Here is an 11330-nt window from a genome sequence, read left to right as displayed (position 1 = left end):
GAGTCATGGGCTAGGTCCACGCCTCTTTGGGACCCGGCGCGCTGTGGGGGCGGGGCCTTCCGAGGGCGGAGCCTGGCTCTGGGGGGTGGGAGGGGGCGGGGCGGGGCCTGGTGGCTGCGCCGAGCCACTAGGTGAGCGAAGCAGACCCAGCAGCCGCGGCTCCTCGGCACTCCGCCCAGCACCTGCTGCCCTCGCCCGACCCCGGGCGCCGCTGCCATGCGGCTGGCGCTGCTCTGGGCCCTGGGGCTCCTGGGGGCGGGCAGCCCTCTGCCCTCCCGGCCGCTCCCAGATATAGGTGAGTACCCTGCCAGCAGTGGGCCGGGGGGCGGACTGGGAGGACGCGCAGGGAAGTCGGGAAGCACTGGGGTCCTGGGGTCGGCCGGAGACCCCAACCAGAGTGCAGCCCGCCCTGGTCGGCTGTCCTGGGCCGAGGGCCCAGAGACTGGGCGATGGAGTGGGAAGGGAAGGAGGAGGGATGCCGGCGCCCCCTACTCTGTCATCCTCTGCGCAGTCCCCGCGGACACTTTCAGGCTCCGGGACCAGGCACCGCAGGGCCTGGCCCAGCGCCCCCTCAGGATCGCGGTAGAGGGTCTCTGCTCCCCAGGACTGATGTCTTCGCTCCTCTGGGGCCTAGCTGACCGTTCCACCCGGTGCCAGGGCGCCGAGTAGGCACGTCTCCTAGGGTTTGGCGAAGAGGATACTTCCTGGCCCCCATCCCAGACCTGAGCGGCCAGGCAGCCCTCACCCTGGTGCTGATGCCACCAGAAAGCTGGCTGAACGGGAGGGGGCCCGGGAGGAGCCAGGAGTGGGGAGAATTGGCCAGGAAAGAGGCTGGGACACCAACTCCTCCTTGGAACTTTCACTTCCCGCTGCTGTCTTGGGCTGGGGGCCGAGAGGGCAGGCGGGGGTGGAGTGTCCGGAGGAGAGAGGGCCATTGTGGGGATGGGGGGCGGACTCCGGGAGGAAGCGGAGGCTGTGGGGAGCGGGTGTGCCTAACTGGGCATGAGGGATATTTAGGGAGGGGGGTGTTTGCAATGTTCACCCAGAAATGGGCGTTCCCGGCATCTCTGATGTGAGGAAAGGGAGGGTGAGTGGGCACCGGGCCACAAGTCTTCGCCCAGTCCTGAGAGGGGGCGTTCCTGGGCGGAGGTGGTTGGGAGCGGGTAGGAACAGGCGGAGGGTCCCTGTGAGAACCTGGGATGGGCCTGGGGGACGGGGGGGACCACAGACTGGGCAAACTGAACTTCTTTCTTTGGGGACTTGTGGATAGGTTGGTGGGATGAAAGGGAAAAATTGGAGAGAAGCCCCCGCCCCCTCCCTCTAGTATTCTTTAAGTCCCAGCATGCAATGCAAGGGTCCTTCAAGCAGAGAACGGCCTTGATGTGCTGGGAGCCAGGTGGGTCAGAGGGCACCAGCCACCCCCAGCCATGGTGCTGATTCTCTCAGCACTCTCTTGGGGTGTCCTGGGAACCCTGCAGGTGGCACTGAGGAGAAGCAGGCAAGGCCAAAGAGGGCCCTGAATGGGTCTTCGGAGCCCCAGATCCTTCAGGACAACCTCACGCTCAGCCTAGCAGAGGTACTTCAGGTGAGCCTCTCTCTCCCCTCGAATAAAGAAATACACCCGCACCACCCACCACCCTGAATAATCAGGTGTCTCCAGGCAAAGACTGGCTGAGGAGTGGGTGAATGGGCCTCACTGTAGCATGGCCATCCCAGGTCTGGCTGCCTCTCCCTCCGCACCCCAGCACCTGGCTTCACTTATCTCGCTCTCCCCACTGCACACACATCTGTCTGCCTCAGCCCCACCCAACCCTTCCATCTCCACTGGGAAATTCTGAGGCCAAGCTTGCTTTCTTGGTCTCATGTTGTCAGCTTTTTCAGTGGGGAGACTTGGAGAGGGTCAGGGCCTCACCAAACACCCTCCCCTCCCAATTCTAAAGCTGAGTCAGAGGAAGGGCTGGGGCCTGCACTGGGTCCTCCATGATGCTTCCTCTCTGGGCAGGAAGCCGAGAAGGGGCGGCTCGGATACCTTCCTTGACCTCCCCACACAACCCCCCAGAACAATACCCCAGGCCAGGCAGGGCTTCCTGGCCCCTCCCTCAGGATCCCCCCACCAATGATCTAATCATTGGTACTCTCCTAAGGGCCTGAGGTTTTCTGGTTAGAGAAGATAGGAGTTTCAGACAGGGCCAGGGAGGTGACATGCCCTCTGGTGCCCACAGACCAGTCTGCCTGAGGCTTTGCGGATCAAATTGGAGTTGGATGGTGAGAGTCATATCCTGGAGCTGCTACAGAATAGGTAATAATGATAGTGGTAACATTAACAATAACATGGCTAACAACTTATATAGCATCCACGATGTACCAGGTACTAAGAGCTTGAACTCATTAAATCCTCATAACAACTCTGTAAGGTAGATACTATGATGTATTATCGGCCTCATATATGAAGAAGTCAAGGCACAGAGAGGTTAAATAACTCACCCAAGGTCACACAGCTAGTGGGTGGTGAAAACTAGATTGGAACCCAGATAGCCTGACAGAGTTTGTGGCCCAACCACCATACTCTGCCGTCTCCAGGGGAAGCAGGAAGCTTGCAGGGATTGCCCAGCCCCCAGCCACCCCTCTACCACCTCCAGGTCTCAGGCTGTGACTGCACCACCCTGGGAGCACTGCCCTCCTTCTTCTTCATTCCACAGGGAGCTAGTCTCAGGCCGTCCAACCCTGGTGTGGTACCAGCCTGATGGCACCCGGGTGGTCAGTGAGGGACACACTCTGGTGAGTCAGGTCAACTTATGCCCTGTTTCTGGCCCGAGGGAAGAAGGAAAGGGGCGACTGGAAGGTGCCGTCCCTGGAGAATGGGAGGACACTGCCTATCCTCACCCACAGGCTAGCCTCCTGGGCTCAAACCTTGGCCTGGCCTTCCAGTTGGCACTCATGTTTCTCTGCTGTAGGAGAACTGCTGCTACCATGGAAAAGTGCAGGGCCACGCCGACTCCTGGGTCTCTGTCTGCACCTGCTCCGGGCTCAGGTACGAGGGGTCAATTCCACGAAGGTGGAGAGATTGAGCGTAAACGAGGCATGGAGCTGAAAAGTTTTCTGACTTCCTGCATCTTTGCATAGGGGCTTGGTGATCCTGTCCCCAGAGAGAAGCTACTCCCTGGAGCTGGGGCCTGGGGACCTCCAGGGTCCCCCTGTTATCTCCCGGCTCCAAGACCTCCTCCTGCCAGGCCATACTTGTGCCCTGAGCTGGCCTGCATCTGTGCCCACTCAGGCTCCACCAGAGCACCCCCTGGGACAGCGTCACCTTCTCCGGGTGAGGATGAATGGCAGGAGGGCTGGGCTTCTGTTGTCCCCAGGGCTGGCCCCCGGGCCCTCAGAGCTATTTGTTCACAGTAACAAATGCTCCTGCTAATGGAGCAACTTCCCAGTACCAGGCACTTTGTGAACATTATCTCCTTTACTGATCCCAGCAACCCTGGGAGGTAGGTGCTATCTGTAGCTCTATTTTAGTGAGAAAAGTGGCTCAGAGAGGTTAAGTGACTTGGCCAAGGCCATTCAACTAATAAATGGTATATCCAGGGTTTGGATGCAGGTACTTGACTCAAACTCCTCATCTGTCTTATGATCCAAATGCAGAGAGCTCTCACTGGGATATAGCAAATACATAGTTACTGATCATAAAGCAATAAGAAGCCAATTTCCTAATTTATTCAATGGGGATAATAAAACTACTTACCTTATAGGATTACTGTGAAGATTAAATAAATCTATATACATACATATACATATGTAAATGCTTAGAACTCTGCCTGGCATACGTTAAGTATTTGATGGTGTTGGCTGTTATTTTTTTTTAATTGGGAAAAAGCACTGAATTTGAAGCCAGAAAAGCAGGGCCCTACTCCCAGCTTCTAAACCTCTTCTTTGTCTATCTTGGGCAAGTCCCTGGCCTCTCAGGTTCTCTGTAAAATGGGCTCTTCACTCTCTTGTCTGACCACACAGAGTGGTTGTGGACACAGCCTGGTCAGCCCTACGCGGCTGCTGGTGGGGTGTGGTGGGTGTGCCTGATGCGCCTTCCCCTTGTCCACAGTGGAGGCGGGACGTGGTGACAGAGACCAAGATTGTTGAGCTGGTGATTGTGGTTGACCATTCCGAGGTGAGCCTGCTGACCCCTGCAAGTCCTCCCCCGACCTCTGCCTGCCCTGCTGCCTTTCACGGTCACCTCTCTTGACCCACAGGTCCAGAGGTACCGGGACTTCCAGAGCCTGCTGAACCGCACCCTGGAAGTGGCCCTCCTCCTGGACACAGTGAGTATGGGACCCAGCAGCATCCTTATGGCCCCCGACCATGGGAACCCCTCTCCTGAGCCCCACTTCTCTTTCAGTTCTTCAGGCCTCTGAATGTCCGGGTGGCGCTCGTGGGCCTGGAGGCCTGGACCCAGCGTGACCTGATAGAGATAAGCCAGCACCCAGGTGTCACACTAGACAGCTTCCTCCGCTGGCGCCGGACAGACCTGCTGCCTCGGTTGCCCCACGACAGTGCCCAGCTGGTGACGTAAGACCCACCAGGCTCAGCCAGCGGGGCCCAGCTCTGCTCCGGCCCTGCCCCGGCCTGGCAAATTTCACATGCCAGCTCCCTACCTGAGGCCCTGAAGCTCTGGCCACCTTGGCTTTGGGCCCTAACCTTCGCCCTCTCAATCCCGCAGTGCCACTTCATTCTCTGGGCCCATGGTGGGCATGGCCATTCAGAACTCCATCTGTTCTCCTGAATCCTCAGGAGGTGTGAACATGGTGAGCTATTTCCACGTCTCCTCCCCATTCCCGTTCAGCTCCTCCCAAATGTGGTACCATGTATTCACTGAAACCCCCAGCAAAGTTACCAACCCCAAAGCTGAGGGTATAGAGGGCCGGGGTGCGTGACGTGGCCTCTGCTGTCAGGATACCCTCCGCCTGTGGCCCGCCCATTCGTGTCTTCACCTATGAGCTCTTCCCATTTCTTGGGGGCGGAGGAGGTAGCTGAGGCCCAAAGAACAAAGGTGCTCTCCCAGGGCCATATAGTTAGAGAGGGGTAACAGAGGTGAGCTAGAACCCGGGTTTCCTGCCACCCAGGCCTGGGCTCTTCTCCTACTTTAGAAGCACTTAAGGAGGGAGGCGGTGCTTGCTCAGTGCCCAAGAGGTCAGATGAGGAGAGAAGAGGAGCAGTCAGGCTGGTGCTGGACCTGGGGTATCCCCTCCCCAATGACAGGACCACTCCACAAGCATCCTGGGAGTCGCCTCCTCAATAGCCCACGAGTTGGGCCACAGCCTAGGCCTGGGCCATGACTCACCTGGGAATAGCTGCCCCTGTCCAGGTCCAGCCCCAGCCAAGAGCTGCATCATGGAGGCCTCGACAGAGTGAGTAACTGCAGGATGGAGAGGGCAGGGGGCAGGGGGCAGGGAGCCGTCCGCAGCCCCAACCTTCCTTGCCGCCATCGCCAGCTTCCTGCCAGGCCTGAACTTCAGCAACTGCAGCCGACAGGCCCTGGAAAAAGCCCTCCTGGGTGGAATGGGCAGCTGCCTCTTTGAACGGCTCTCCGGTCTGCCCTCTATGGCCAGTGTCTGCGGAAATATGTTGGTGGAGCCCGGCGAGCAGTGTGACTGTGGCTTCCCAGATGTGAGCCCCTCACCCAGAGCCTTGCCCCACTCACTTCTGTGCCCTCACCCTGGCTCATGAGCCGTCTCCAAGCCTCAGGAAGCCCTCTCCCCACCTCCCTGTCTGCGGGGACTGCACATAGATTGTTGGGCTCTGGTCTTCATTTGCTGTGTGCATCCTTTTGGGTTCAGGCTCTGGGAGGGGGTTAGGGCATGCTCTCAGGCCCAGCCTGCTCTGACTCTCGGCCCCTCTGTGCCCTTGCCCATAGGACTGCACTGATCCTTGCTGTGATTACTTCACCTGCCAGCTGAGGCCAGGGGCACAGTGCGCGTCCGATGGACTCTGTTGTCAAAATTGCCAGGTGGGCACAGACTGGACTGGCTGCCCGGAGCCCACCTGCCAGGGGCCAGTGTGGAAAAGGTCATTCTGACTCCCAGGGCCTGGCTGGATTTGCCCAGCACCCACATTGATGCTTCCCCACCCTCCACAGCTGCGCCCGGCCGGCTGGCAGTGCCGCTCTACCAGAGGTGACTGCGACTTGCCTGAGTTCTGCCCAGGAGACAGCTCCCAGTGCCCCCCTGATGTCAGCCTGGGGGACGGTGAGCCGTGTGCTGGTGGACAGGCTGTGTGCATGCAAGGACGCTGTACCTCCTATGCCCAGCAGTGCCAGGCTCTCTGGGGGCCTGGGGCCCAGCCCGCCGCGCCACTTTGCCTCCTTACTGCCAACACTCGGGGGGACGCCTTTGGGAGCTGTGGGCGCAGCCCTGACGGCAGCTATGTGTCCTGTGCCCCTAGGTAAGTGAGGGAACCTGGCTCCTCCTCGGGGTTTGTGGGAGTCTTGGCTCCGCCCCCACTTACCCTACACCTCCTCCCTAACCCCAGAGATGCCATTTGTGGGCAGCTCCAGTGCCAGGGAGGGAGGGCCCAGCCTCTGCTGGGCTCAGCCCGGGATCTTCACTGGGAGATGCTGGAAGCCAACGGGACCCAGCTGAAACTGAACTGCAGCTGGGTACACCTGGACCTGGGCAACGACGTGGCCCAGCCCCTGATGACTCTGCCTGGCACAGCCTGTGGCCCCGGCCTGGTGAGCAGCCTAGGTGGGCAGCACCAGGTGGGGAGGGACATCTGGACTGCTGCAGGCAGCGCCCAGGCCTCACTAGCCACCGGTGAAGAAGGTGCAGGCTCCGGGGGGAGTTCAGATTCTCACTTCAGATGGAGCAGGGTCCCGTTACCCTCTGAGCCTTGGTTTCCCCATCTGTAAAAGCGGGGTGGGCTTCGTTTGTGTTGGCCTCCCAGTGCCAGTAAAGCTCCTGAGAAGGTGATCTTTGCTCTTCTCTTGCCATCGGGCAGGTGTGCATCGACCATCAATGCCAACCGGTGGAGATCCTGGGAACACAGGAATGTCGAAGCAAATGCCATGGGCATGGGGTGAGTTGGCATGGGGGGAGATGAAAGGGGAGCAGGGAGCCTCTGGGAAGGAAAAGAATGGTGGGCTTTGGAAACAGACACACCTGGGTTCTAATCCGTGCTCTACCACATCTTAACTGTTGGATCCGGGGCAGGTTATTAACCTCTCTGAGCTCAGCTTCCTCCTCTAACTAACGGGCATAATAATAGTACCCACTTCCTGGGGGCACATGAGATGAGTATGGAAGCTTCCAGCACAGTGCCTGGCAGATAGAAGGCACTCACAATGTGAGTTCAATCTAATTTTCTCTGGCCCAGATAAAGAGTCTCTCTCTCCAGAATGCTGGCGCCCTCCACGCTATCATTCTCAGCACGCCTTCCAGTTGCGGACATCTGAGATCTTGAAAAGCTGGGGACAGGGAAACACGGCCCCAGAGGGCACAGCTCCTCACTGTTCAACCTGTACCTCCTAGGTCTGCGACAGCAACAGACGCTGCCACTGTGAGGAGGGTTGGGCGCCCCCAGACTGCACCACCCACATCAGAGGTAGCATGAGGTGGGGGACAGGGGCAGCTGAGACGGCATCCTTCACTGCCCCTCTTTTTCTGACCCCTTCGCTGCTGATTCCCTGACTCTGTGTGACCCCTGACCCCTTCACCTTCTCTGATCACCTGACCTCCCTGCCCCCCCACCTCTTCCTGGGTGTAGAGTTCTTAGCCCTGCCCACCTTCAAACCTGCCTTCACCCACAGCAACCAGCTCCCTGACCACAGGGCTGCCCCTCAGCCTCCTGTTGTTGCTGGTCCTGGTGCTGCTTGGTGCCAGCTACTGGCACCGTGCCCGCCTGCGCCAGAGACTCTGCCAGCTTAAGGGACCCAGCTGCCAATACAGGTACCAGCCTCCCCACTACTAGCTTTCTCCACATCGCTGTTAAGGACAACAGCTCTGGAGCCCCACCCCTGCCCTTGGGCAGCCCCTGACACCTGATTCTGAACCCAAGCCCCCCAGACCACACCCCACACACATCGCCCTTCCCTACAGGTGCCCCGTAACCCTTCACCTCACATGTAGACCCAAGTGGGGAAGCTGGGGTGCTAGGACCATTTCTCTCCAGGAGCCCCAGTGCTGAAGTGGGGCCCTCCCTCAGGCTGATGAGCTTCCCCTTCCCACTTCTGATTTGGCCTACACTGTGCTCCAAGTGGCCACAAAGGGTTAACCCCACTCAAAGGCTGCAAATGGGTGGAAAACAGGGTCTGAGGCTGGGCCCTCTCTCTCCTTGCCTTTCTCCATGTTCAGGGCAGCCCAGTCTGGTCCCCCCGAACGCCCAGGACCCCCGCAGAGGGCTTTGCTGATGCCAGGTGCCAAGGTAAGTCTGCATGCCAGAGAAGAGAGGGCCCAGTCCTGGCCAGGCATCCAGCTTGGGCCCTGGTGGGGGGCGGGTATTGAAGGCTCTAGACTCAGAGAAAGACTTGCATTGCCCAAGAGTCAGTCAGAGGAGTCAGGGCCAGCCCTCCCCTCCCGTCCCCTGGCTGCAGGCTGAGAAGCAGGGTCCAGCCTGGACTGGGGAGGGGCAGTCACCTAGAGGAGGGAGTGCTGTGCTCTTTGCGCTGGCCTAGCCAGTGGCTTTGAAAGGTGGGTCTACCTGTGCTCCCAGCAGTGATGTCCCCTGGAGGGCATGAGGGGGTGGTGCTCAGAGTGGCCTTCAGTGTGCCAGGACCTGATGAGGCCCTGGTCGCCATGTGTAGAAGGGCTGGTGAGTGCCCCTGCCCTGAGCCCTCTGGATCTGATGACAGAAGTGTGTGTGTGGAGGTGGTCTGCACGCCCACTCCACCACTTGTCACCCCCTCTGCATGAAACTGAATAACCGCATGCACAGCCCCACTGCCCCCCGGGGCCCTGGCTGCCCATCCCTGAGCACTAACACCTCTCTGCCCACATCTGTCTCTCCGCTCCCTCTCCCCCCCCCCCGCCCCCACTCTGCCTGTCCGCTCCTCCTGCTCTTTCAGCAGGCTAGTGCTCTTGGCTTCCCGGCCCCTCCCTCCAGGCCGCTGCCTCCTGACCCTGTGCCCAAGAGACTCCAGGTAAATCTGGGCCAGCCCCTACCCTGGCCCAGGGCAGGTGGGAGGCTTGGTGCCCAACTGCAGTTCTCCCCCCTGTTCCCTGCCAGTGGCGCTTTTCACTAGGGGACCAGGGTGCCCCTCAGCCTTCAGACACTCCCCCGAAGTAGCAAAGGGTGAGCCTCCTGCCTTGGTTTCTACCACCATCTGGTGGTCAGTGGTGGGACTGCAGTCTGCCAGGGACACCACAGGTGACCCACACCTTTCTCCCCTAAGGCATCTACTGGCATGCACTCAAGCCCCATTGCGCATGCCCCCGTTCTCTCCTGCCCCCTGGCTGACTTTGCATGTTGACCTGAACCCCTCGGGAGACCCACTGCATGCCCACTGCTCCTGGCTGTTCTCTCACAGTCACTGCCCCTCTCTCTGTTCAGGCTGAGCTGGCTGACCGACCCAATCCCCCCACCCGCCCTCTGCCCGCTGACCCGGTGGTGAGGTACCCGAAGGTAACAGTGGGGGGAGAGAAGGGCACAGCCTCTCCCCCCACCCAGGGCTGTGGTGCTGGTAGCCTTGGCAGTGGTGCTGGTAGTAAGAAGCCCCCTGTGACTAAGGGCACATACCCCAGTGGCATCTTTAATGGTGACAGGTTTGTTTGCAGACAAGGTGTCCTCTGGTGCCGCCCCTCAAGCTGGTGTTCCCCAGCACCAGTGTGTGGGAGGTGGGCAACATGATACCCCCTCCCAAGCTGGCCTCCTGCCTTCTCTCTCTCAGTCTCAGGGGCCCACCAAGCCTCCACCCCCGAGAAAACCACTGCCTACTGACCCTCCGGGCCAGCACCCTTCGGCTGACCTGCCTGGCCCTGGAGCTGGAATCCCGCCCCCAGTGGTACCCTCCAGGTAGGGGAGGAGGGGCGCTGAGGATGGGCTCGTGGGGCGAGTGGTCTGGGGGGACCTCTGACCTTTTTTCTCGGCCTCCCACACCCCAGGCCTGCGCCGCCGCCCCCAGCAGTGTCCTCGCTCTACCTCTGACCTCTCCTGAGGTTCCGCTGCCTCCAACCTGGACTTAGGACTTCAACAGGCAGACCCCTGGAGTCCCCTGCGGTGACCGAAGGAGCTGGGGCCTGGACACTACGGAACAGGAGTCTTAAAACACTGACACCGGGCACCTCCACTTGCTGTCGAGCAGCACCCTGGGGACCCGCCCACGCAGTGGCATCTTGGGGTTGGGGAGTGTCTGGGAGCTGGACGGAGCTGAGGGAGGTGGGCACAACCTGTCTCTGCAGAACTGCAATAAAAGTGAGGTCTTGGGAGCGTGCCTCGAAGTTTGTCTGCTTAGGGAAGGAGCGTCTCCCCTGTCGCGATTCCAGATCTGGCCGCCAGGAGACGCTGCTCCTCAGATGAAGACAGGATAGGGAGGGCGAGAGCCCCAGGTTGGGTCAGAGGGTGTCCCTGGGATGCACGCGGCTTGTTTCTGCCCAGTCTGGGATGACCTTCTGCACAATCCAGTACCACAAAGGGCGCTGTACGCCCTCTGCCACCCCCAGTAGCCAAGTTCTCGCCCCCAACGCTGCGCGGCCCCTTGGCGGCGACCATCGACAAACCGGCCAAGCTGTTGGATTCGCTGTCCCCACCCTCTGACCAGCGGCTGGGAAAAACGGAACTGGCTGGCGTTCTCAGAGCCCCGGAGCCGGGGCGGGGCGCGGCGGCGGCTCCCACGATTCCAAGGCCGCGCACCTGCTTCTCCCCTCCCCCACCCCACCTAAGGGTTCGGGAACAGAAGTGCTTTGTATGGGCCGCAACCACCTCATTACTTCGTCTTTGAGACTATGGCCTTCGTTCGCCCAGAACGAAGGTATGGGGCGGAAAGGGACAGGGCCCAACCCCAAGGTGGACATCGAGCTCGCCATCTGAGGTTCTGTAAAGGGGGGTTGGGGTGAGGGGGTGGTCCCAGGAGGTGATTTGTCCCTTCCCCTCGCTATATCCCTAGATGTGCAAAGAAAAAGGAGCAATGGTGCCTAAGATGGCTGGACAAATTCGTGGATCCTCTCCCGTGCCTCACTTGCCTCTTTCTGGGCAAAAGGCGTGGGCCCATATTTAAATCTTCCAAAGATTTAATAAGGCTTTCTACCCTGTACCAATACAGACACGAAAGACACGACCTCCCTAAAACAACTCCTAGACAGTGGAATACGTCCCTCCTCGCCGCCCCCTTGAAACGCGGTCTAGCCTCAGCA

At 59.9% G+C, this 11330-nt stretch overlaps 1 protein-coding gene across 26 annotated transcripts; it reads left to right on the top strand.

The window, feature by feature from the left end:
• Nucleotides 1–109: 109 nt before the first annotated feature.
• ADAM15 (ADAM metallopeptidase domain 15) lies at nt 110–10406 on the top strand. Of its 26 annotated transcripts, none has more exons than XM_033414476.2 (23): nt 110–295; nt 1479–1585; nt 2223–2299; nt 2640–2778; nt 2955–3031; nt 3124–3316; nt 4094–4159; nt 4242–4310; nt 4388–4557; nt 4709–4793; nt 5248–5396; nt 5481–5655; nt 5903–5995; nt 6125–6429; nt 6517–6718; nt 6985–7062; nt 7515–7587; nt 7793–7931; nt 8337–8406; nt 9050–9121; nt 9532–9743; nt 9869–9993; nt 10083–10406. In XM_033414476.2, exons 1-23 carry the CDS (start codon nt 217–219, stop codon nt 10133–10135), a joined length of 2808 nt encoding a protein of 935 aa, XP_033270367.1. In that variant the 5' UTR covers nt 110–216; the 3' UTR covers nt 10136–10406. The 26 variants fall into 26 exon arrangements, 15 of the variants coding, with proteins under 15 accessions (XP_033270367.1, XP_033270366.1, XP_012394006.1 ...); XM_033414475.2 differs by having other exon boundaries at nt 9047–9121; XM_012538552.3 differs by having other exon boundaries at nt 111–295; nt 2700–2778; nt 9532–9603.
• The last annotated feature ends 924 nt before the right edge of the window (nt 10407–11330 follow it).

Source organism: Orcinus orca, chromosome 1 (genome assembly GCF_937001465.1).
Source record: "Orcinus orca chromosome 1, mOrcOrc1.1, whole genome shotgun sequence".
In the NCBI taxonomy this organism is placed as follows: Eukaryota; Metazoa; Chordata; class Mammalia; order Artiodactyla; family Delphinidae; genus Orcinus; species Orcinus orca.
Note: the sequence above shows the minus strand (reverse complement) of the source record. Positions and strands in the feature narration are given on the sequence as shown.

Excerpts from the sequence above, each read along its gene's own strand:
- ADAM15 (XM_033414475.2), top strand. The coding sequence starts at position 217 with ATGCGGCTGGCGCTGCTCTGGGCCCTGGGGCTCCTGGGGGCGGGCAGC. Across the intron at positions 3,317-4,093 it reads GACAGCGTCACCTTCTCCGG|TGGAGGCGGGACGTGGTGAC; the intron begins GTGAGGATGAAT and ends CCTTGTCCACAG. Across the intron at positions 6,719-6,984 it reads CAGCCTGTGGCCCCGGCCTG|GTGTGCATCGACCATCAATG; the intron begins GTGAGCAGCCTA and ends GCCATCGGGCAG.